General features: G+C 37.1%; 1 protein-coding gene across 7 annotated transcripts in view; it reads left to right on the top strand.

The window, feature by feature from the left end:
• Positions 1-22,737, top strand: part of TMEM161B (transmembrane protein 161B) — a 95,001-nt gene extending 72,264 nt beyond the window's left edge. For 3 of the 7 annotated variants that reach the window (XM_054487917.2, XM_054487916.2, XM_054487918.2), the window contains one exon: positions 148-4,510. In XM_054487917.2, the coding sequence (XP_054343892.1) occupies positions 148-425 (278 nt within the window). In that variant the 3' untranslated portion in view covers positions 426-4,510. Of the gene's footprint in view, positions 1-147; positions 4,511-4,710; positions 7,711-7,815 lie in introns of those variants that run through there. The other 4 variants (XM_054487915.2, XM_054487914.2, XM_054487919.2 and 1 more) reach the window with 3 other exon arrangements.
• Positions 22,738-27,818: the final 5,081 nt, after the last annotated feature.

Raw genomic sequence — 27,818 nt, 5'->3', positions numbered from 1 at the left:
TATTATTTTACTTTATTTTCAACATAAAATGATGTACTGTGCCACTAAAAGTATTGTTAATTTCAAATATAGTAAAGATTTTTTTTTTAATAAAAAGCTTTGTAATTAGTTACTCTTCAAATTGTATTTGTGTCTTTGATTTTCTAGGTAATCATTCCTGGGGTATTTATCCAGAATCTATCTCTACCTTACCAGTGGATAATAGTCTACTGTCCAATTCTGTTTACTCTGAATTACCATCAGCTGAAGGGAAAATGAAGGTAACTGTTACACAAATAACAGTGGCACTGAGCAGTTTAAAAAATATTTTTACTCCTCTTCTTTTCCGAGGACTTCTGTCTTTTCTGACCTGGTGGATTGCTGCTTGCCTCTTTTCTACAAGCCTTTTTGGGCTTTTCTATCACCAGTATCTGACTGTGGCATGAATCTCAGTTAACAAAAAAGCATATCCAAATCACACTTTAAATTAAAATATTTGTGCCCTTAAAGGGCTGATGAAAACCAGAAGAAAGCAAATACAATGGAAAAAAATAAAAACAAAACATATCAGAATGTCTTGTATTAAATGTTTCCTCTGTATTCTCAGGGTGAATTAATGTAGTAATATTTAAAATTACAAAATAGATTGTTAACTGTTACACTGTGGCATTGGAATTTTAACTCTTTGTATTTACTGGTATGAGAGGGCTATCTACAAGGGTAATATTTCTGATTACCCTGGTTTACAGAAACCTCCAGCAGTCTTTGAAACATCTCACATGACTCTAGTTATTGATTGCTTTTAATGGTTTTATGGTACTGTAGATAGTCATAGTGGCTGCCTATAGAACAATCTTCAAACTGAGCCATGCTTTAGGGGAGGGAAAGGGGCTAAAGTAAAGTCTCTTCTGTTGGTAATATATTAGTTACTCTTGAAACAATAAAATCCAACAGAAAGGAAGAGATAGCTACTGTATATTACAGTAAAGAAAGCTGCATAGTTATTTTAAATTTAATGGAGATGAATATGGTTAAAATATATAACTACTGCTGCTTGAGAATAGCAAGAGTATTGTTTTAAAACATATTCCACCCAACTTGAGAGTTCTTTTAAAATGATTGGCCATATGAACATTTGTAATCTTGCCATTAGGTTTGAACCTGCCATATTTTATTTTATTCTATGATCCTCAATAGTTCCTTTTAATAGGCTAAAAATATTTATCAATACTGATCAGACTTTAAAGAAATTACTTTGTAAACCTGCTGACTACCTGTATGTATTGTATATATATTATATATTAAATATATAATATATTGAGATTATAAAAGATGAAAATATTGAATCCTTATAATATTTTAAGTTGCAGAATGTATGTTAAAAAGTGACTTGAATGAGATGTATTTGTATCTAGAAATTTTATTTCTTTTTGGAATGAGATTAAAATACATTTTGAAAGTTCAGCAGAGTAAGCAATTTATTTGTGTTGCCTATGTGTGAGTGTATTTAAAGTTTTATGGATGCTTAATGATTTCTCCCAAATTAAAATTCTTTTTCTGTCATTTCCAAAAATCAGAATCTTTCCCTCTCAAATCAGGTCTACAGGTATCATGTATGCCTTTGTTAAATAGGACTTGTTTTAAATTTGTATTTTCTAGAATTAGAAATATTTTTGTTTTACTGGCCAAAACTGAGATAATTTGGATGAAACATTCAAGGGAAATGAAAAAATGTAAAACTCTTTTTGATGCTTTTTACATCTAAAGTTCAAAATGAAGGGTCAAGATTGTAAAATGTGTAAGAGATAAAGGTAGTTTTTTTGTCTTTTCAAATAAATGAATATATACTTTTCCATATAACTCTTAGGAGGCTGTCTTTATGTTTCAGTGCTGTTACCACTGTTGAAAACAAATTTGAAACTCTTCTTTTGGAATAACTTTCAGGGCTTTTAAGGTTCACAGTCATTTGAAAATTTTAATATAGCAAATTCCTGTCTTTGGATGTAGATTTAAATATTTTGGAAATAGCCATGTTTTAAAAGGAAAGGAATGCTTATACACTGCTGGGGATACAAATTACTTCCACTCCTATGGAAAACAGTATGGAGATTTCTCAAAGAACTAAAAATAGAACTACTACTTGACTGAGCAGTTTCATCATTAGGTATCAATCCAAATGAAAGGGAATCATTTTATCAAAAAGAGACCTGCACTTATCTGTTATTGAAGCAGTATTCACAGTGGCAAAGTCATGGGGTCAACCTAAGTGGCCATCAGTGGTTGATTGGATAAAGAAAATGTGGTATGTATACACCATAGAATACCATGCAGCCATAAAAAAAGAATGAAACCGTGTTCTTTGCGGCAACATGGATGAAGCTGGAGGCCATTATCCTAAGTGAACTAACTCAGAAACAGAAAATGAAATGCCAGATGTTCTTTTATAAGTGGGAGCTGAACAATGAGTACTCATGGACATAAAAATGGAAATAATAGACACTAGGGATTCCAAAAGAGGGGAAGTGGGAAGGAAATGAGGGTTGAAACACTACCTGTTGGATACTATGTTCACTATTTGATTGATGGGTTCACTAGAAGTCCAAACCTCAGCATTGTGCAATACACCCATATAGCAAACCGGCACATGTACTCCCTGAAACTAAAATAAAACATGTAAAAAATTGAGTAATAAGTACTTAAACTGGATAAAACTCTGAAATGAATTGTGAATATATCTTAATGACGCTTCATGTGTATTTCCAAAGGAAGCATTTCAAATATATTTTGAGATATATCAGCATTATCAAAATGTGTTTGTTTTATAATAAGATGATACCAAAATTTGACATTTGTTTTGTATCTGAAAGTTCTCACATGTTGGACTAGAGAAGAATCTCACCTGGTATTTATAATCATTCTTACCAAAGAGCTACATTTTAAAAAGTAAAATTTAAGTTATTATTTTAAGTTTCAAAGATTGTACAGTGCAGTAATACGGTGTAAAAGACATAGAATTCATTATTGGATGGAATAATGTGTATTCCTAAAGTTCTGTTAATTCATTCTTTTTAAACTTAAACTCTAAGTATACTCTGGCTTGGGCAAACCAAGTATTTTAAGTAACAGGTTTGGTTTAGTTTTTTTAGCCTTTCAAAGCAAATTTGAACTAATTGGTGTATTTATGCATTTTGTCTTTGAACCAAGAGTTCTTTAAATACAAAAGGGTTTGTATTTTATGTAAACCAAATAATATTTTAATACCCCCAGATTAGAACAGTATAGTTATTTTATTTTGTATGTTATACTTTAGTCAATATAATATGCTTCAAAGCATATATGAAGTTATTTTTATTATATATGTTTGCCCTTATAATCTTGGTTTTGTATGATTAGTAGGATTGTGACAATTTATTGGTTCCTGTCTTTCCTACTCCCCCACTTGCTAGCCATTGCACTATAAAATCAGAGCTGTATTCTTCCTCCTACCCCCATTGATTTGTCTGAAATGAAAAGCATATAATTTTATCTTAATATCCATGTGCATTTTTATTATATCAGTATTTCTCCTAGAATCCCAATTGATGTGCATAAAATGACCAATGCATGCAAGCAGAATGGGCTCATTGTCTTATTGTTTCTGATATAAATATCATTGGTAAAATAGTGGCATTTCTTCCTCAGTTATGATTCAGAAGAGATATTCATCCATTAATGGAATTGACAGGTCCAGGAAGCAATAAATAGAATTCATTATGAAATCTGTAATTGGAACTTCACTGGATAGATATTATTCTTTCAAATGAAAGATTAAATTCTCAGTATTATGAAGCCTAAGGTCTCAACATTCTCTGAATTCATACACAGTTTCTGAGCCATCACTTAATTGAAAATGGTCTATCAAGGTATATGGCTTTATTCAGCAAAATAAAACTAAGTGATTTTTAAATGCAGATCATCCTGTGTCTTTGCAAAGATTTAGGTGTCTTAAGGAATCAGATTTAAACACACTAGTGATACTAGAGCTAGAACCCAGTGTCTCGAATAGTGGTACCATCTCATCTTTTAACTCCTATCCATCTTACTATGTTCATACCTTGGGTTTAGAGCTGAGCTCGTTATGTGCCGTGAAGACTCTGACATGGACACCGAGGATGGTCAAAAAGCTAATGTCTTGCTTGATGATATCTTGGGATTAAAATAAAAGCTAATGTCAACCTTTTCCTTTTTTAAAGTGGTAAACATTTTCACATATTTTTGTTTTCTTCCTAAGGTGGGGAACAAAAACAGGTAGAGCCTTTTTACATATATGCCTTCTGTTACCATGGGACTTCTTTTTTAGCTATGAACTATTCATGTTGGACTGGCCTATTTTTAATGGATCAGAGTGTGTATTTTTCCATCCTATTGTTTTTTGTTTTGTTTTCTTTTGTTTTCCTCCCATCACTCCCTGCATGTGGTTACTGTTCTTTCTCCCGTTTGGGAAAAGACAGTTTATTTTCTTAAATAATGTAGTAGCATAGTTTCGTAGGCAGAATGCTAATCTAAGAATCAGAAAACATCTCATCCGATTTCTGTCTATAGTTATTTTTTTTTTGCATCTTTAAAATGAATTTACATTAAATGTGTGGTGCTATATATATATATTTGGCTATATATATATGTGGCTATATATATATATGTGGCTATATATATATATATATTTTTTTTTTTTGTTTTTTTTTTGAGATGGAATCTCGCTCTGTCGCCCAGGCTGGAGTGCAGTGGCACAGTCTTAGCTCACTGCAAGCTCCACCTCCTGGGTTCACGCCATTCTCCTGCCTCAGCCTCCCGAGTTAACTGGGACTACAGGCGCCTGCCACCATGACCAGCTAATTTTTTGTATTTTTAGTAGAGACGGGGTTTCACAGTGTTAGCCAGGATGGTCTCAATCTCGTGACCTTGTGATCCACCTGCCTCGGCCTCCCAAAGTGCTGGGATTACAGGCATGAGCCACCATGCCTGGCCGGCTATGTATTTCTAAATCTGATAACTGATTTCTCTGTGTTATGAGAAAAATATACAGCTATGTTTGATTTTAGGAATGGTTACAGATCATGTTGGAGGGCATTCATTTATTGTTATTTGAAAATGACTTCACAAAGAGTGTTTTGTCTGGAATAATTTGGTTTGTACCCATTTAATTATTTTTCAATAAATACGTGTTGAGTGCCTGTAATGTGCCATAGGCTGTTCCACACACCCTAGCTACAACAATGAGCAAAACAGCAAAATCTCTTCCCTCCAAGAGCTTAGCTTCTAGTGGAGAGAATGCAGACAATAAATTAAGATGAAGAGTCTAATAGAGGATATGTGTATTTGTATTGTTGAGCTGGTGTCCCTGTTGGGGGAAGGAGGGTCTAGGACTTCCTCTTCTGCTTTCTTGCTGACATCATTCTCCGTTTGGAATTACATCTTTAATATGTTAAAAGAAAATAGCTACTAATATAAGATTCCATGGCTTTTAATAGAAAGACTTTAAAAAGAAAAACTAAGGAGATTTGTGGTCAGGATGAAGGGCAATAATCATAGATGAAGACATGGAAATGGACAAGGAAGACATTATAAATATTTAAGCAAATGGACGAAAAACAATTATTGAATGCCTGTGTTATTTTAAAATTCAGCATATTTAAAGTTCAGAATAACAATGGAAAAGGAAAGGATAAATGAAGTTAAAATAATGTGTTTTTAGCAGTATCATGAAAGTGTGAATGTAATTTGTATTGTGATAAAAGAATAATGTACACTGTAATCTCTTAAGATAATCCATAAAAGAATCTATAACAAGTAAATAAAAGAAGGAAATGGAATAATATTAATTTAAAAGATGAAAACAAACCAGATGGGACTGAAATCAAAAGTAGTGGAAATGAATGCAACTATATCAGAAATTAGATTAAATGTAAATGGACTAAATATCCCAAATAAAAGTATTTTCAGATTGTTTAAAAACAAAACAAAACTGACTATATGGTACTTTTAAGGGTCAAATCTAAAGTTAAAAAGACAAAATTGAAAGTAATAAAGTGAAATACCAAAATAAACCAAATTTAATTACTCTATTAGAACAAAGTATGCATTAAGACAAGAAGCATTACAAAAGAGATACATTTCATCATAACGGAAGTCATTCACCTTTAACACATTTCAGTGGCTGAAAGAACTCACGCGCACACACAAGACCATAGAAATTCTGAACAATTTTGGACCTATAATAGATCACAAAATAATAACAATCACATTCAAGATTACATGGAACTTTATCAATATGACCACTGTATTAGGATTTTCTAGAGGGACAGAACTAATAGGATATATGTATATATGAAGGGGAATTTACTAAGGAGAATTGGCTCACACAATTACAAGGTGAAATCTCACAATAGGCTCTCTGCAAACAGGAGCAAGGAAGCCAGTCCAAGTCCCAAAACCTCAAAAGTTGGGAAGCCCAGCCTTCAGTCTGTGGCTGAATGCCCAAGAGCCCCTGGTAAATCAACTGGTGTCAGTCCAAGATCCAAAAGCTGAAGAACTTGGAGTCTGATGTTCAAGGAAAGGCAGGAAATAAGCTGACTCTTGGGCAAAACCTGAACATAAAGGCACCCCATGCTGTGGTGACTTTAATGAATGCTAAAGGACATCATTGGCTAACGAATGCTAGACTCACCAAGTACCAAAGTTTGCTTTGTGAAAATCCTCATATAACCATTGAAGTTTGTAACACCCTGAGCCCCGCCACCTTGCTCCCAGTATCAGAGAGCCCTGTGGAGCATGATTGTGTAGAAGTGTTGGACTCAGTTTACTCTAGCAGACCTGACCTCTGGGACCAGCCTTGGGCATCAGTAGACCAGGAACTATATGTGGACGGGAGCAGCTTCATCAACCCACAAGGAGAGAGATATGCAGGGTATGCAGTGGTAACCCTGGACACTGTTGTTGAAGCCAGATCGTTGCCCCAGGGCACTTCAGCCCAGAAAGCTGAACTCATTGCTTTAATTCGGGCATTAGAACTCAGTGAAGGTAAGACTGTAAACATTTACGCTGATTCTCAGTATGCCTTTTTAACCCTTCAAGTGCATGGAGCATTATATAAAGAAAAGGGCCTATTGAACTCTGGGGGAAAAAACATAAAATATCAGCAAGAAATCTTGCAATTAGAAGCAGTATGGAAACTCCACAAGGTGGCAGTTCTGCATTGCAGAGGACACCAGCGAGCTTCCACCTTGGTGGGTTTGGGGAATTCCTGCACTGACTCAGAGTCTCCAAAAGCAGCATCTGCCCCTTTCCGGGCATCAGTCACAGCCCCTCTGCTCCCTCAAGCACCTGATCTTGTACATACTTATTCTAAAGAAGAAAAGGACTTTCTCCAGGTAGAGGGAGGACAAGTGATGGAGGAAGGATGGATTCAGTTACCAGATGGGAGAGTAGCTGTGCCACAGCTGCTAGGACCTGCAGTTGTACTGGCTGTGCATGAAACCACCCATCTAGGTCAGGAGTCACTTGAAAAGTTGTTAGGCCGGTATTTCTACATCTCGCATTTGTCAGCCCTTGCCAAAACTGTGACACAGCGGTGTGTTACCTGCCGACAGCATAATGCAAGGCAAGGTCCAGCCATTCCACCCGGCATACAAGCTTACGGAGCAGCCCCCTTCAAAGATCTCCAGGCAGACTTCACAGAGATGCCAAAGTGTGGAGGTAACAAGTATTTACTAGTTCTTGTGTGTACCTTCTCTGGGTGGGTGGAGGCTTATCCAACACGAACTGAGAAAGCTTGTGAAATAACCCATGTGTTTCTTTGAGATCTTATTCCTAGATTTGGACTGCCCTTACGGATCAGCTCAGATAATGGGCCGGCATGTGTGGCTGACTTGGTACAGAAGACGGCAAAGGTATTGGGGATCACATGGAAACTGCATGCAGCCTACCAGCCTCAGAGTTCCAGAAAGGTGGAGCGGATGAATCAGACTATCAAAAATAGTTTAGGGAAAGTATGTCAGGAAAAAGGATTAAAATGGATACAGGCTTTCCCTATGGTATTATTTAAAATTAGATGTACCCCTTCTAAAAGAACAGGATATTCCCTTTATGAAATACTATATCATAGGCCCCCTCCCATATTGCAGGGACTTCCAGGCACTCCCCAAGAGTTAGGTGAAATTGAGTTACAGTGACAGCTACAGGCTTTAGGAAAAATTACACAATCTCAGCCTGGGTAAATGAGAGATGCCCTGTTAGCTTATTCTCCCCAGTTCACCCTTTCTCCCCAGATGATTGAGTGTGGATCAAGGACTGGAATGTAGCCTCTTCGTGCCCACAGTGGAAAGGACCCCAGATTGTTGTCCTGACCACTTCCACTGCTGTGAAGGTAGAGGGAATCCCAGCCTGGATCCACCACAGCCATGTAAAACCTGCAGCGCCTGAAACCTGGGAGGCAAGACCAAGCCTGGACAACCCTTGTAGAATGACCCTGAAGAAGACAACAAGCCCTGCTCCAGTCACACCCGAAAGCTGACTGGTCCACGCATGGCCGAAGCATGAGGAAGTTCATCGTGGAACTCATTTTTTAAAATTTTGGACTTATACAGTAAGGACTTCAACTGACCTTCCTCAGACTGAGGTAGGGTTAAAAAAAAAAAAAAAAAAGTTAAAATAGTCTTTTTTGTTTAAAAGGGACTTGTGTGTATAATGCCACCCAGTACAAGGTATGCAGCCCAGGAAGTGACCAGACTGATGTGTGCTATAACCCATTAGAGCTACTTAATCCCTGTTGGAAAGTGGGAGAGTATGTAACTCTAGGAGTCAATGGAACTGGACTGGCAGGAAGACCTGGGTAGTGTAGATGAGAGTGAGAACTCCCACTAGTGAGTGAGGTTCTCAAAGGGGGGAATGAGGAGCGAAGCCATTTCTCTTACTGTCTCCTGTCTCTGAAGAGGAGGAGGAAGTAAAAGTTGAAAAACAACAAGAAGGAAGTCAGTGGCAAGACCAGCCGGTGCCACTAATGACCCAGCCTGAGGTTAAAAGATTAACCCCCCCCAACTCTAACCACATGTGCTCTCAGTCCATCAGACCCTTTCACATGGAACCCCTTAGAGCTGTAAGCCATTAAAAAGGTCAGGAACTCTGTCTTCAGGGGGCTCAGCTCTTAAGATGCAAGTCTGTTGGTGCTCCCGGCCGGATAAAAAACCTCTTCCTTTAATCCGGTGTCTGAGGAGTTTTCTCTGTGGCTCATCCTGCTGCAATTCCACTTTCTTCTGCCTGCTTTATTTTATCCTTTATACTTTTTGTATCCTCAGTCCAATCAAGTTGACACTCAAAATTAACCATCACAACCACATTCTGGGCCATTCAAATAAAAAATAGATAAAGAAATGTAAAAATACTGAAATTATTTGTAATGTTTTTCTGACCACTGTGGAATTAAGCTAGAAATTATCAAAAAGATGGCCAGGTACAGTGGCTCATTCTTGTAATCCCAGCGCTTTGGGAGGCTGAGACGGGTGCATCATCTGAGGTCAGGAGTTTGAAATCAGCCTGGCCAACATGGTGAAACCCTGTCCCTACTAAAAAATATATATATATAAAAATTAGCTGGACATGGTGGCGCACACCTGTAATCCCAGATACTCAGGAGGCTGAGGCAGGAGAATCGCTTGAACCTGGGAGGCAGAGGTTGCAGTGAGCTGAGATCATGCCACTCTACTCCAGCCTGGGCAACAAGAGTGAAACCGTGTCTCCAAAAAAAAAGTAAAAATACTGAAATCATTTGTAATGTTTTCTGACCACCATGGAATTAAGCTAGAAATGATAAAAAAGAGAACAAAATTTCAACTACCTTAACTTTAAGCATTCTATTTCTATATAGTTCATTGTTTAAAGAGCAAATAAAAAGAAACTATGAAGTATTTTGAAAGGTAAAGAACATGACATCAAATTTTGATGCTATTTAACCCATTGTAGAACAAAATTTAAAGTTTCCCATTCAAGAAGCTATAAGAGATCATCAAACCTAAGGAAAGTAGAATTAAAGGAATAATTCAGCAAAAACCAATGAAATACTACAGAAATGTATAATAGAGAAAATTAATAAAGCTAAAAATGATTGTTCCAAAAGATTAATGAAGTTGATTATATTCTTACCAAAATTGGTTCAAGGAGAAATAAAGTTAAAAACAGTAACCCATGTCAATGCTAATTAAAAAACAGTAATCAAAATATGAGATGACTACAGACATTTAAAAAGTAAGAATACAGCAATGAACACTTGAAAAATTAGTAATTCTTGTTACAATAGTGTCAAAAAGCAAGTTAGAAGTAGCTTTTTACCAACATGTATAAGACCTATACACTGAAATCTACAAAACGTTAAGAGAAATTAAAGTAGACATAAGTAAATTATATGTTTCACATGAAAGTATTGGAAGACTTAATGTTATATAAATTAACACAAATGTTATATAAATTCAACACAATCCAAATAATAGTTTCACCAAACTCAAATAAAAATTTTCTGTCTAATCTTAAATTTATATGGAAATGTAAAGTACCTAGATTGTCCAAAGTATTTTGCAATGGAAAAAATTAGAGGATTTGAAGATTTACTATAAAGCAACATTGTGGTTCTGCCGTAAAGACAAACAAATGGTTCAATGAAAGAGAGCTGAGAAATAGTCTCATACTTACACACTCATTTAATTTTTGACAAAGGTGTCAAAGCAATACAATGGTGAAAGGAGAGTCATTGCAACAACTGGTGCTAGAATAATTGGATGTCCACATTTTAAAAAAATCAACCTCAACCCCTACCTCATACTGTACACAAGAATCAATTCAAGAGCCAAATGTAAAAGCTACAACATAGTTTGGCAATTAGTGGTGGATATAGATTTCTTAGGACACAAAGTATTAACCATAAAATTGCGTTTTTTTTTTGTTGTTGTTGTTGTTTTTTGAGATGGAGTCTCACTTTGTTGCCCAGGCTGGAGTGCAGTGGCACAATCTCAGCTCACTACAACCTCTGCCTCCTGGGTTCAAGCAATTCTCCTGCCTTAGCCTCCTGAGGACAGGCGTGTGGCTAATTTTTTTTTAGTAGAGACGTTTCACCATTTTGGCCAGGCTGGTCTCAAACTCCTGACCTCAGCTAATCCACCTGCCTCGGCCTCCCAAATTGCTGGGATTACAGGTGTGAGCCACCGCACTTGGCCCCCATAAAATTGTTTTTAATAATAAAAGATTTCATAGAAATTAAAAACTTATGCTCATCAAAAAAAGTTAAGGAAATAGACATGTTACAACTTGAAATAAAATACTTGCTAAATGAGACAAAAGACTGGAATCAGGATATATAAAGAATTAAAAAAATAGGTTAGGAAATGGGTGAGACATTTGAATAGGCACTTCACAGTTGACCATTAAGCACATGAAAAAGTGTTCAACCTCTAGCAATTCAATTATGATGATCCTTGGTATTGTTTTATGTTTCTTATTTCTTGGGTTCATTCAGGTTCTTTGATCATTGGCTTTTTATTTCAGGCCATGTTAAAGGCTGACTAGTTTTTCCTCCTGAGGAAAGAGGAGAAATTTGATTGCAATGCATCGTTGGATTTTACAATTTTCTTGACATCTGTTTCTGCAAAAGAATATGTTTAAAGGGTGTTATATTCTTAAAAGTGCCTAGGATGGCTACATAAAATGTTTAGTAAAAGCACTACCTGTATAAAAACACGTAAGACCTTTCAGTTACATACTCAGACATGTGGAGTAAACTTGATACTATTAATAGTCTTCTTTGACTCTTTATAGGTGTTGATTTTGCTTGAGAATATTGAGGGTCTTGACAGAAGTTGTGGATTTCAGTTTTAACAAATGCGTTTTAAGTGGAAGAGCATTTTCCTGGTCTTGTCCCTCCAATTTGAGAATTAGAAGTGCCATGTTTATGATTATTCAGCTGTATTTGTTGCTAACTTGTAAAGCAATACAAACATTTTTTGGTCCGTTTGACTGAATTTGTCCCACAACTCATTGTTGCTCTGTTCATTTTTTTCCAGGTTTCCTTTTTCCTTCTGTGTTTCATTTTGGATAGTTTTTGTTGCTATGCTATGTTTTCAATTTGTCTTTTTATTTTTGGCAGCATCCTGTCTGGTATTTAACTAATTCAGTGAAATTTTCAATCTCAGACATTTTAAAAAACCTTTAGAACTAAGTTCAAATTGAGTCTTTAAAAATATGTTTATGCTTTCCTCTACTTTCTTGAACATATAACATATAGTTATAATAGCAGATTCAATGTTCTTATCTACTAATTTTATCTTGTGTCTATTGAATGATTTTTCTTTTCATTGTGGGTCATGTTTTCCTGCTTCTTTGCGTCACTGAAAATCGTTGACTGGATTCCAGACATTATGAATTTTGCCTGTTGAGTACAAGGTATTTTTTTCCTTAAATAGAGTCATGTACTACATAATAACTTTTTGGTCAACAATGAACTGGATATATAATGGTGGTCCCATAGGATTATAATGGAGTTGAAAAATTTATATCACCTAGTGATGTCGTAACCATCATAACATTGTAGTGCACTGCATTGCTCATGTTTGTGGTGATGCTGGCGTAAACAAACCTGCTGCACTGGCAGCCATATAAAAGCCTAGCACACAATTACACACAGCACATTATACTTAATAACAATGATAAGCTACTATGTTACTGGTTCATGTATTTGTTATACTTTTTTTTATTATTTTAGAGTATAGTCCTACTTATTAGAAGAAAAAAGCAGGTCATTTAGAAGGTATTCCAGAAGAAGACGTTGTTATCATGGGAAATGACAGTGCCGTGCTTCTTACTGCCCCTGAAGACCTTCCAGTGGTACAAGATGTAGAGGGTAAGACAGGGTTTTTGAGGATTCTGATGCTGTGCAGGCCTAGGCTAATGCAGGTGTGTCTTGTTTTTTTAACAAAAAGTTTAAAAAATAAAAAATAAAAATAAAAAGCTTTGAAAATAGTAAACAGCATATAGAATAAGCATATAAAGAAAGTAAATATTTTTGTACAGTTCTGTGTATTTGTGTTTTAAGCTAAGCTATTACAAGAACCCAAAATTGAAAAATAAAAAGTTTCTAAAGTAAAAAGTGACAGTAAGCTAAGTTTAATTAATTATTAAAGAAAGACAATATCTTTGTAAATTTAGTGTAGCCTATGTATACAGTGTTTGTAAGTCCACAGTAGTGTACAGTAATGTCCTAGGCCTTCACTTTCCCTCATCACTCACTGACTCATCCAAAGAAACTTCCAGTCCTACAAGTTCCATTTATGGTAAGTACCCTAGACAAGTATACTATTTTTAATCTTTTATACAGTATTTTTACTATACCTTTTCTGTTTAGCTATCGTGAGATACACAAATACTTAAAATTGTGTTACAATTGCCTGCAGTATTCAGGACAGTAACAAACTGCACAGGTTTGTAGCCTAAGAACAATAGGCTATACCGTATAACATAGATGTGTAGTAGGCTGCACCATCTTGGTTTGTGTAAGTCCACCCTATGATGTTTGCACAATGATTAAATTGCCTAATGACACATTTCTCAAAACCTATCTCCATCGTTAACCAGTGCATAATTTTATTCTTGAGCTTTGTGCTGGAATCCAACTAAGTCAATAGGAAACCAAGGAGGCAGTTTTGATTCTTTTGAGGCTTGTATTTAAGGTGAGATCAGACTTTAATTTCATGCTAATTTTTACCCATACTGAGGCAATACCCTTTTGAATACTCTACCAATGCCCCATGTATTAAAAGGTTTTCCTACTTTGGCTAATGGGAACAGGAATTACACTATTCCTATCCTTGTATGAGTCCAGAGGATTGTTCTGCCTGTCCTTTTTGGTGATTCTTTCCCCAACACTTAGAAATTTCCTCAAATGCATGCATTGGTCAGAACTTGGCTGAAGATGTGAGGGAACCCTCTACCTCTATAGAGCTTCCTCACCCCGCAGCCTTCCTTTCTGGTACTGTTTTCTGTCAATTGTAGTTCCCTTAGCCTTACCAGATTCTCAACTCAGGAAGACCACTGGGCTTTGTTTAGTTTTTCCCCTGTGCTGTGACTGGACAATCAAGTCAGTAAGCTGGAACAATCAAGGTTTCATGTAGAATTTCTTTAGTTATTTAGTTTTGTAAAATAGAGGAGTGAATCTGCTCCCTATTAATTTCACCTTAATTGGAAGAGGAAGTCCCCAGCTTCTGATTTTAATTTCTTCTTAGAGAATTTTTCTTCCCCCAGTAATATTCCTTTCAGAGACAGGCTTCCATTCACATACAATTTTAAAAGATGTGCAACTCAACATTATTAGTCATCAGAAATATGCTAATTAAAATCAAAATGAAATACCACTATACCAAATGTAGACAAGGATATGATGCAACTGGAACTCTGATACTTTGGGGTACAACTACTATGAAAATGACACGGCTACTTTACAAAAATGTTGTAGTAGTTTCTTATAAAACTAAATTTACACCTATCCTGTGACCCAACAATTTTACATTTATGTGTTTACTCAAGAGAAAGACACACCTACAAAAAGGTCAAGAATGTTTATAGCAGCTTTATTCAAAGTAGTCCCAGACTAAAAAAAGCCCAGGTGTCTATCAGTAGTAGAATATATACACACACTGGTATAAATATACAATGGAATAATAGCAGTGAAAAAAGTACAAACTGATGATTTATGCAAAACCTGGATGAATCTTTAATATGCTGAAATAAGTCTTATAAAACAGAGTGCATACTGTAAATTCAATTTATATAAATTTCTAGAATAAACTAATGTACGGTGGAAAATATCAGAAGAATGGTTGACTTTCAGGAAGGGTAGAGGTAGGGATTGACTGGGAAGAGGCATAAGGAAACTTTCTGGAATGAGAATGTTTTATATCTTGTAGGATTTGGGTTAAATGGGTATATGCCTCTGTCAAAATTCAATGGATGTCCACTTAAAATTTGTGCATTTCACTTAATGTAAATTTTACCCAAAAAGGAAAAAACTATGAGGAAAAAAACTAAACATATTGAACTCGAATAATATGCAAAGAATATTTAGGGGGAAGTAAAAATTAAAAATTCCTACTGAAATAAGATAAATTGCTAGAACTATGAGTAGATGAGTTGATAGATACATTTTAAAACATAAAATATGTAGCATCCAAGTGAAGCATACATGTGTGTTCATTGTAAAATTCAATCTTCCAAGAATATTACTTGAAATATTTATAATGAAATTTTGAAAAATGAAGAGTATATAGGTTGAGCATCCTAAGTTTGATAATATGAGATCTGAAATGCTCCGAAATCCAAAACTTTTTGAGTGCCCACATGATGCTCAAAGGAAATACTAATTGGAGCATTTTGGATTTCAGACTTTTGGATTTGGAATGCTTAACTGGTAAGTATAATGCAAAAATATTCCAAAACCAGAAAAAACCCCAAATCTGAAACACTTCTGGTTGCAAGCATTTTGGGTAAGAGATAATCTGTATTATGAACAGCCTTACATCAATAAATTTGACAAATGAAGAGAAACATTTATTGGAAAAGGCAATTACCAAAGCAGCAAAAGAAGAAATAGAAAAATCTTATATTAAATAAAGGAAATCCATTATTTAAAAATTTCTGTACAAAGAAAATTCATAGCCCAGATGGCTTCATCTGCGAATTTTGCCCAATAATTGAGGAAGAAATAATAACAATTTTGCACAAACTCTTCCAGAGTGAATGGTTCCTTACTCTTTTTATAAGGCAAGGTAATATTGACTCCAGAATCTGATAGGGATATTACAAGAAAGGAACAAATTAAAAACCAATCTCTCTCATAATTATAGATGTAAATACCCTTAGTAAAAATATTAGCTAATCCAATTTAGTGATATATGCATCAAACCAAGTGAGATTTAATCCAGGTTCGCTTTACATCTAAAAGCCAGTTAACATAATTTATCAGATTGAGAGGAAAAAATGCAAACAGCTAAACTAAATCTTATGATTCAGGAAAAGCACTTGACAAAATGTAGTAGCCATTCACAATAAAGCTTTTTGGAAAATTAGGATGAGAGAGAAGCATCCTTAATTGGAGGAAGATTATCTACTAAAAACCAACAGCAAACATTAATCTTGAAGCATGTTATTGAAGACTTTTCTCTTGTGCTCAGAAATGAGACAAAGATTCCTACTATGACCATTTCCATTTAATCTTGTACTGGAGGTCCTAGGCAGTAGAGTAATGCAAGATCAAAACAAACAAACAAACATTAAGATTAGAAGGGTCAAAACTGTCATTATTCACTATTCAATATGATTGTGTATGTGTACCTAAAATATGTATTTAAAATTCCTTATCAAAATATAAAAACTAAACTGTATTTGCAAGGTTGCTGTACACAGGTCAATATTTAAAAAATTAGTTGTATTTTCACATACCAGCAACTGACTGAAAACAATATTTTTAAATGTTGCCCTTGACCGTAACATCAAAAGCCCCCAAATACATAAGACTAAATCTAATAAAAGATGTGCCAAGACCTCCTCACTGAAAAATTACAAAACATTTTTGTAAGTGAAGAATTTCTAAATAAATGGAGAGATATATAAAGTATTATTGCACAGATGTCAATCCCTCAAATCTACAATTTCAGTACAGTCTCAATAAAAAGCCCAGCAGCTATCTTTGTGGAAACTAGTAAGTTGATTTAAAAATTCATATGGAGTACAAAAAACCAAGATTCGTTGATGCAATTTTGAAAAAGAAGAACCCAGAGAAAATGATACATTCTAAAGTTCTTCTAATAAAGTCGATGTGCTATTGCTAAGTGGTTTTAGAAAAATGTGACCAATAAAACAGACCAGAAATTCCAGGAACTGACCCATACATACACAAACACCTACTTTAATTTTTTTAAAACTTTTAATTTTTGTGGCTACATAGTAGGTGTATACATGAGATATTTTGATACAGGCATGCAATACATAATCACATCAGAATAAATGGGGTACCCATAACCTCAAGCATTTATACTTTGTTACAAGTCATACTGCAAGTAGGTACAAGAAGTGATCTTTTCATTTAGTGATGATGAATCAGTTGCATATCTATACAGAATAAAAGTGTATGTTGACCCTTTTCTCAGACCATACAAAAAATTACAGACAGATTGCAGGTTTAACCTACATGTGATTTTTGTCTAGGCAAAATTGGGGAAACTGGACCAAAAAAACCTGCTAATAAAGAAAATTGGTTAAATGGACTATATTAAAATTAAAAAACTCTGTTCACAAGAGAAAAATACCATCAAGAGGGTAAAATAAGACCTTATAATGAGATTTTAAAAAACTTTCCGAAACACCTCATACCCAGAATCTACAAAATATACTTACAATCAATTATATTTATATATTTTTAAAAGACACCAAAAAAATGAAAATGACATGTCACAAATGAGGATATCCGAGTGGTCAATAACATGAAAACATGCATGACTTCATTAATCATCAGGAAAATTAAAGTACAGTGTGGTACTACTATACATCTAACAAAAGGGCTAAGTTTGAAAAGGTGGAAAATATCTTCAACCTCATTCTTGTTGGTAAAATAAGAAACAAAAGACAGAAAATAACAAGCATTGGCAAGGATGTGAAGAACTTTCACAACGTAAATGAGGATTTAAATTGCTGTACATTCTAAGCAATTGCTATATATTGCTATGTATCCTAATTGCTATACATGTTAAACTGAAATACTTAGTCATTTTCTTCTAAGGCTGATCATGTTTCCTTGTGACAATTTCACTGGTAAGTATTTACCCCACAAATTCCATACATTTTATTAAATGGCATGTCCTACACCATAGATAATAGCACTTTAGTCCCAAATGGAGAAATACTAAAATGCCCTTCAACATTAGAATGAATAGATAAATTGTGGTACATTCACAATGAATGACATCAAAATAGATAAATGGTGGTAGAGTCACAATGAAATACACAATATCCATCAAAATGGATAAACTGGTACAGTCACAATGAAATAGTAGATGTAGTGTATAGCAATGGGAAGAAATAGTCTACATGCAACAATGTAGGTGAATCTCACTAACATTGATACTAAGAAAACATGCAACAAAAGACACTTTGCAATTCCATTTATGCAAAGTGCTAAAACAGACGAACATGCTGTTGAAAATCTGGGTGGTGTAATGATTGCAAAGTAGCTTGAAGGGGGCTTCTGAAGTGCTGGAACTATCTTGCTTCTTAATCTAGGTGCTAGCTACAGAGTTGTGTTCTATTTGTGAAAATTCAAGCTATGGAGTTATAATATGTGCAGTTTCCTATATGACTGTGGTACTTCTGAGAAACAGCTAAAATTAGTGATGCTACTGATAAGTATATGATAGGCTGTTAAAATAGTGGAGCTCCCCCCACCCAGCAAACATTATGAAATCATATATAAAAATATATTTATTTTAAAATCTTAATTTTACTCCTGCCCACTCCTGAAAGTAAAAAACAAAGCTAATCTGATATCCTATTTGCTGAATATGAAAGCCTAAAATGGCTACAATAAAACTTTTTATAATTTTGGTAATAGTATTTTAGTATTTAAAATCTTAATCATACTGATTGGGATTACCAAATAGATATTGAAGAATGGACTTGTAAACGTACAAACTGATGTTTCAATCAGCATTTTTAAGAATTATTTTCAACATTGTTAATCAGTTTAAACTTTGAAAATTATCTTGCTTGCTCTTGAATGTGGTGATAACTCTTATATGTTTGATAACTTTGGTTTTAAGTGAAGCCAACTAAATAATACAGCAACTGTAAGATCAAAGGTCAATAATTATTTTAACTTTCAGTTGGGTGGTTGCTCACATTATTTCTCTAAATACCACACAACCTGGTTCTTCTTAGCTCCTGCATATCATGAACCAAAAGGAACATCATGTAATCCTTTAAAGCATAGCACCCAATCCTTGACTGATTACTTGATAACTGGGGAGTGTGTATGCTATTTTTAATAATAAAGAAGACAAATAGATTCTAAACAGCTATTATTAGGTTCCTATTTATACCGATGTCTAATTATAGGATTTGTTATTATTTGGCATTTAGCATTCATTTTTGGATCAGACTTTTAATAGTTTTAAATAGTATGTGAATATAAATAGTATATGTATAAAAGTTAAATATTCAGACTTATAATGTTGCTCTTGGACAAATTAAGAATTTTCAGTTCTTATATGTATCTAGACAGTGTAAAAGCTGTCTGTTACTCTGGGTCAGAGTCCTACTGCCTTAACATATAAGCTTTTCTAGAGGAGTCAGGAGTTGGGAAAGAGTAGTAGTCTAAGGCTGCCTCTGCTAATGTACTATGATGTTATTACATGTAATGATTCATTTATTCACTGAATCATATATTTATAAATAAAATACATATATGTGTATATATAATATAGCAATGAGCCATCACTACATTATCAATTGGAATGGCTAATATCCAAAAACCCAACAATACCAATTGCTGGCAAGGATGTGAAACAAGAACTCTCATTTGTTCCTGGTGGAAATGTAAAATGGTACAATCACTTTGGAAGACAATTTAGCAGTGTCTTATAAAGAAAAATTTTTCACATATGAAAAAAAGCTCAACATCACTGACTGTTAGGAAATGCAAGTCAAAACCACAATGAGATACCATCTCAAACCAGTCAGAATGGCTATTATTAAAAAGTCAAAAAACAACAGATGCTGGTGAGGTTGTGGAGGAAAAGGAAGGCTTTTACACTGTTGATGGGAGTGTAAATTAGTTCAACCATTGTGGAAGACAATGTGGTGATTCCTCAAAGACCTAGAGGCAGAAATACCATTCGACTCAGCAATCCCATTACTGGGTATATACGCAAAGGAATAGAAATTGTTCTGTTATGGCAACCCCCTTTGGGTCCCCTCCTTTTGTATGGGAGCTCTGTTTTCATTCAGTTTCACTCTGTTAAATCTTGCAACTGCATTCTTCTCGTCCATGTTTGTTACGGCTCGAGCTGAGCTTTTCGCTCGCTGTCCACCACCGCTCTTTGCCACTGTCACAGACCCGCCCATGATTCCCATCCCTCCAGATTCGGCAGGGTGTCCGCTGTGCTCCCGATCCAGCGAGACTCCCATTGCCACTCCCGATCATGCTAAAGGCTTGCCATTATTCCTGCACGGCTAAGTGCCTGGGTTTGTCCTAATCGAGCTGAACACTAGTCACTGGGTTCCACGGTTCTCTTCCATGACCCACAGCTCCTAATAGAGCTATAACACTCACCGCATGGCCCAAGATTCCATTCCTTGGAATCCATGAGGCCCAGAACCCCAGGTCAGAGAACACAAGTCTTGTTACCATCTTGGAAGTGGCCCACCACCATCTTGGGAGCTCTGTGAGCAAGGACCCCCAGTAACATTTTGGCGACCATGAAGGGACCTCCAAAATGAATTGAAACTGTAAAACTACAAATGGTTCTTAAAATGGAGCCCCAGATGCAGTCCATGACTAAGGTCCACCACGGACCCCTGGACTGGCCTGCTAGCCCATGCTCCGATGTTAATGACATCGAAGGCACCCCTCCCGAGGAAATCTCAACTGCACAACCCCTACTATGCTCCAGTTCAGCAGGAAGCAGTTAGAGCAGTCATCAGCCAAATTCCCCAACAGCATTTGGGTTTTCCTGTTGAGAGGGGGTACTGAGAGACAGGACTAGCTGGATTTCCCAGTCCCTAAGCCTAGCTGGGAAGGTGACCACATCCACCTTTAAACATGGGGCTTGCAACTTAGCTCACACCCAACCAATCAGAGAGCTCACTAAAATGCTAATTAGGCAAAAACAGGAGGTAAAGAAATAGCCAATCATCTATTGCCTGAGAGCACAGCAGGATGGACAAGGATCGGGATATAAACCCAGGCATTTGAGCCGGCAATGGCAACCCCCTTTGGGTCCCCTCCCTTTGTATGGGAGCTCTGTTTTCACTCTATTTCACTCTATTAAATCTTGCAACTACAAAAAAAGAAAAAGAAAAAAAAGAAATTGTTCTATTATTATTATTATTATTTTGAGAAAGGGTCTGGCTCTGTCACCGAGGCTTGAGTGCAGTGGCATGATTTTGGCTTGCTGCAACCTCGGCCTCCCAGGCTGAAGCAATCCTCCCACCTCAGCCTCCCAAGTAGCTGAGACTATAGGCATGTGTCTCCACATCTGGCTAATTTTTGTATTTTTTGTAAAGATGGGATTTTGTCATGTTGCACAGGCTGGTCTCAAACTCCTGAGCTCAAGCAATACACCCGTGTTGGCCTCCCAAAGTGCTGAGATTACAAGCATGAGCCACCATGCTGGGCCTAAATCATTCTATTAATATTATAAAGATACATGCCTGCATATATTTATTGCAGCACTATCCACAATAGCAAAGACATGGTATCAACCTCAATACCCATCAATGGTAGGCTGGATAAAGAAAATGTGGTACATATACACCATGGAATATTATGCAGCCATAAAAAGGAATGAGATCATAACCTTTGCAGGGACATGGATGGGGCTGGTGGCCATTATCCTTAGCAAACTAATGCAGGAACAGAAAACCAAAACCAAATACCACATATTCTCACTTATAAGTAGGAGCTAAATGATGAGAACACATGGACACATCAGGGAAACAACACACACTGGGGCCTATTAGAGGGTGGGGCATGGGAGGAGGGAGAGCATTAGGAAGAATAGCTAATGGATGCTGGACTTAGTACCTGAGTGATGGGATAATCTATGTAGCAAACCACCATGGCACATGTTTACCTATGTAACAAACCTGCACATCCTGCACATGTACCTCTGAACTTAAAAGTTGGAAATAAAAAAAAAGAAACATTCTTCCATACCATCCAGCAACCACACTCCTAAGGTATTTATTCAACTGCTTTGAAAACTTATGTCAATACAAACCCCCACACACAAGTGTTTATATCAGCTTTATTCATAATCACCCAGAACTGGGAGTAACCAAGATGTTCTTCAATAGGTGAATGAATAAACAAACAATGGTACATCCATGCAATGGAGTTCTACTCAGCAATGAAAAAGAATAAATTGTGAAGTCATGCAAAGACTTAGATGAATCTTAATTGCATATTGCTAAGTGAAAGAAGCCAATCTGAAAAGGCTACACAGTGCATTATTCCTGGCACCCATATCTTGGTTTCTTTTATTTTTTGTGGGGGTAGGGGGCATGGGATCTGGCTCGGCCTGGCTAGAGTGCAGTTGTGCGATCTCAGCTTGCTGCCACCTCCACCATATCTTGGTTTCTAATACCATTAGTCAACAAATGAACCAGGGCTCTTTGAAGAAATGGCTGATTCTAGAACTGGGGCAGTAAATATGCAAGATGAGCATGGAACATCTTGTGCCAGAACGTACAAGAAGTACTCGAAACAAACAAAAACCACCACCGCTACCACCAACAGAAAAGCCAGAACCAAAGTCAAACCCAACAAAAAAATAGGAAAAAAAAAATAATAAGACTATGTCAAAGGGACACAGGAGCCAACTGAAAAGTGCTCCCAATGTTCAAACTGGAACAATTTGAGCAGCACAGTAAAGTGGTATTAAATTATAACCCACAGCATAATGTGAACATCCATGAGTCCATACTTATGGAAATAAATGGTTGAATAAATCAATAAATGGGGCAGAACAGATAAATCTCCAATGCAGATCAGTTCCAAATAATTTGCATACATCTTCCACCCTCAAGTAGGGCAAGCATAACTCCTCATTTCTTTTTTCTTTTTTTTTTTAGATGGAGTTTTGCTCTTATTGCCCAGGCTAGAGTGCAGTGGCATAATCTCGGCTCACTGCAACCTCCGCCTTCCAGTTTCAAGCAATTCTCCTGCCTCAGCCTCCCAAGTTCCTGGGATTACAGGCGCCCACCACCACGTCCAGCTATTTTTTTTATATTTTTAGTAGAGACAAGGTTTCACCATGTTGGTCAGGCTGGTCTTGAACTGCTGACCTCATCATCCACCCACCTTGGCCTCCCAAAGTGCTGGGATTACAGGCATGAGCCACCACACCCAGCCCAACTCCTCATTTCTTAAATGTGCGAAATGCAAAGTGACTTTCCTAGGAAAATTACAGTATGAAAAGGAGAAGAAGAATAACTTTATAATGAAGAAACCTGAAAAACATCACCTTAGCCAAGTGATAAAGGTTAACATCAACAATGATAAGTTATGTTAATAGTTTGTACTGTTGATATGATGGGATGAGAATGGCATTTTGCCTCTGTGGTGTTTCTCCCACAAACCCATAATACCAGTCGAATCATGAAAGAAATATCAGAAAATCCCAACTGAGGAACATTTTACAAAATACCTGACCAGTACTACTCAGAAATTTCAAGAATACCCAAAATGAAGAAATTCAGAGAAACTTAAAAACAAGAAATGACTAAGGAGACATGACAACTAAATGTAATGTGGTGTACTCTATAAGATCCTGGAACAGAAAAGGGACATTAGATAAAAACTAAGGAAATGTGAATGAGGTATGTACTTCAGGTAATGTATCAAAAGTGGTTTATTAGTTATAATAAATGTACCATACTAATATAAGATGTTGATAATATGGGTACCTGGGTTTAGGGGATGTGGAGCTCTCTGTACTGTCTTTGCTATTTTTCTGTATGATAGCTCTCCCTTATCTGCAGTTTTGCTTTCTGTGATTTCAGTGATCAACCTATGATCAACCATTGAAAATATTAAATGAAAAATTCCAGAAATACACAATTTACAAGTTTTAAATTGCCACTATTCTGAGCAGCAGGATGAAATCTCTTGCTGTCCCACTCCAAAACATAAATCATCCCTTTGTCCAGTGTATCCATGCTGTATATGCTACCCACTCAATGGTCACTTAGTAGTCGCCTTGGTTATCAGATTGACAGATCACAAGAAGGGTGAGTACAGTACAATAAGCTATTTTGAGAGAGAGAGAGACCACATTCACATAACTTATTAGTATGGTGTTATAATGTTTTCATTTTATTGTTAATCTCTTACTGTGCCTAATTTATAAATTAGACCTTATTATATGTATAGGAAAAAAACATAGTATGTATAGGGTTTGGTACTATCTGTGGTTTCAGGCATCCACTGGGGTTTTAGAACATACTCCCAGAGGGTTGCTGGCAAGATGGTTGAATAGGAACAGCTCTGGTCTGCAGCTCCCAGCAAGATCGACGCAGAAGGTGGGTGATTTCTGCATTTCCAACTGAGGTACACAGTTCATCTCACTGGGACTGGTTAAACAGTGAGTGCAGCCCAAGGAGGGTGAGCCAAAGCAGGGTGGGGCGTTGCCTCACCTGTGAAGCACAAGGGGTCAGGGAACTCCCTCTCCCAGCCAAGGGAAGCCATTAGGGACTGCACTGTGTACTCCAGCCCAGATACTGCGCTTTCCCCACAGTCACTGCAACCCGTAGACCAGGAGATTCTTTCCAGTGCCTATACCACCAGGACCCTGGGTGGCCTGGGTGGCCTTTTGGGCAGACACCAAGCTAGCCACAGGAATTTTTTTCACACCACAGTGGTGCCTGGAACGTCAGCTAGACAGAACTGCTCACTCCCCTGCAAAGGGGGCTGAAGCCAGGGAGCCAAGTAGTCTGGCTCAGCTGGTCCCACCCCCAGGGAGCCCAGCAAACTAAGATCCCTTGGCTTGAAATTCTCGCTGCCAGCATAGTGGCAGTCTGAGCTCGATCTGGGACACTGGAGCTTGGTGTCCCAGTGGGGACGGGGCATCTGCCGTTGCTGAGGCTTAAGTAGGCGGTTTCACCCTCACAATGTAAACAAAGCCTCCAGGAAGTTTGAACTGGTCGGAGCCCACCCCAGCTCAGCAAGGCCACTGAGGCCGGACTGTCTCCTCTCTGGGCAGGGCATCTCTGAAAAAAAGGCAGCAGTCCCACCTTATAGATATAACCCCCACCTCCCTGGGTCAGAGCACCAAGGGAAAGGGGTGGTTGTGGGAGCAGCTTCAGCAGACTTAAATGTCCCTACCTGGCAGCTCTGAAGAGAGCAGTGGATCTACCCGCACAGCATTTGAGCTCTAATAAGGGACAGACTGCCTCCTCAGGTGGGTCTCTGACCCCTGTGCCTTCTGACTGGGAGACACCTCCCAGCAGGGGTTGACAGACACCTCATACAGGAGAGCTCTGGCTGGCATCTGGCAAGAGACCCTCTGGGACAAAGCTTCCAGAGGAAGGAACAGGGAGCAATCTTTGCTGGTCTGCAGCCTTCACCAGTGACACCCAGGCAAACAAGGTCTGGAGTGGACCTTCAGCAAACTCCAGCAGACCTGCAGCAGAAATGCCTGTTAGAAGGAAAACTAACAAACAGAAAGGAATAGTTTCAACGTCAACAAAAAGGATGTCCACTCAGAGACCCCACTGAAGATCACCGACTTCAAAGAAAAGATAGATAAATCCACGAAGATGGGGAGAAACCGGTGCAAAAAAGCTGAAGATTCAAAAAACCAGAATGCCTCTTCTCCTCCAAAGGACCACAACACCTCGCCAGCAAGGGAACAAAACTGGATGGAGAATGAGGTTGACGAATTGACAGAAGTAGGCTTCAGAAAGTGGGTAATAATAAACTCCTTCAAGCTAAAGGAGCATGTCCCAACACAATGCAAGGAAGCTAAGAACCTTGAAAAAAGGTTAGACAAATTGCTAACTAGAATAACCAGTTTAGAGAAGAACGTAAGTGACCTGACCGAGCTGAAAAACAGCACAAGAATTTCGTGAAGCATACACAAGTATCAATAGCTGGATCAATCAACTGGAAGAAAGGATATCAAAGATTGAAGATCAACTGAATGAAATAAAGTGAGAAAACAAGATTAGAGAAAAGAAGAGTGAAAAGAAATGAACAAAGCCTCCAAGAAGTACGGGACTATGTGAAAAGACCAAATCTATGTTTGATTGGTGTACCTGAAAGTGATGGGGAGAATGGAACCAAGTTGGAAAACACTCTTCAGGATATTATCCAGGAGAACTACCCCAACCTAGCAAGGCAGGCTAACACTCAAATTCAGGAAATACAGAGAACACCACAAAAATACTCCTAGAGAAGAGCAACCCCAAGACACACAATCATTATTATTAGACAGATCAATGAGACAGAGAATTAACAAGGATATCCAGAATGTGAACTCAGCTCTGGACCAAGAGGACCTAACAGACATCTACAGAACTCTCCATCCCAAATCAACAGAATACACATTCTTTTCAGCACCATGTAGCACTTATTCTAAAATTGAACACATAATTGGAAGTAAAACACTCCTCAGCAAATGCAAAAGAATGGAAATTAAAACAAACAGTCTCTCAGACCACAGTGCCATCAAATTAGAACTCAGGATTAAGAAACTCACTCAAAACCGCACAACTACATGGAAACTGAACAACCTGCTCCTGAATGACTACCGAGTAAATAAACAAATGAAGGCAGAAATAAAGATGTTCTTTGAAGCCAATGATAACAAAGACACAACATACCAGAATCTCTCGGACACAGCTAAAGTAGTGTGTAGAGGGAAATTTGTAGCACTAAATGCCCACAAGAGAAAGCAGGAAAGATCTAAAATCGACACCCTAACATCACAATTAAAAGAACTAGAGAAGTAAGAGCAAATAAATTCAAAAGCTAGCAGAAGACAAGAAATAACTAAGATGAGAGCAGAACTGAAGGAGATAGAGAAAGGAAAAACCCTTCAAAAAAATCAATGAATCCAGGAGCTGGTTTTTTGAAAAGATGAACAAAATAGATAGACCACTAGCCAGACTAATAAAGAAGAAATGAGAGAAGAATCAAGTAAATGCAATAAAAAATGATAAAAGGGATATCACCACCAATCCCACAGAAATACAAACTACAACCAGAGAATACTATAAACACCTCTATGCAAATAAACTAGAAAATCTAGAAGAACGGATAAATTCCTGGACACAGACACCCTCCCAAGGCTAAACCAGGAAGAAGTCAAATCCCTGAATAGGCCAATAACAAGTTTGGAAACTGAGGTAGCAATTAATAGCCTACCAACCAAAAAAAAACTCCAGGACCCGATGGATTAACAGCTGAATAATACCAGAGGTACAAAGAGGAGCTGGTACCATTCTTTCTGAAACTATTCCAAACAATAGAAAAAGAGGGACTCCTTCCTAAGTCATTTTATGAGGGCAGCATAATCCTGATACCAAAACCTGGCAGAGACATGACAAAAAAAGAAAATTTCAGGCCAATATCCCTGATGAACATTGATGCAAAAATCCTCAATAAAATACTGACAAACTGAATCCAACAGCACATCAAAAAGCTTATCCACCACGATCAAGTTGGCTTCATCCCTGGGATGCAAGGCTGGTTCAACATACACAAATCAATAAACATAATCCATCACATAAACAGAAACAATGACAAAAACCACATGATTATCTCAATAGATGCAGAAAAGGCCTTTGACAAAATTTAACAGCTCTTCATGCTAAAAACTCTCAATAAACAAGGCATTGATGGAGTGTATCTCAAAATAATAAGAGCTATTTATGACAAACCCACAGCCAATATCATACTGAATGGGCAAAACCTGGAAACATTGTCTTTGAAAACCAGCACAAGACAAGGATGCCCTCTGTCACCACTCCTATTCAACATAGTAGTGGAAGTTCTGGCC

This window comes from Pongo pygmaeus, chromosome 4, assembly GCF_028885625.2.
Source record: "Pongo pygmaeus isolate AG05252 chromosome 4, NHGRI_mPonPyg2-v2.0_pri, whole genome shotgun sequence".
NCBI classification, from domain to species: domain Eukaryota; kingdom Metazoa; phylum Chordata; class Mammalia; order Primates; family Hominidae; genus Pongo; species Pongo pygmaeus.
The sequence above is the reverse complement of the archived record's forward strand: the minus strand, read 5'-3'. Positions and strand labels throughout refer to the sequence as shown.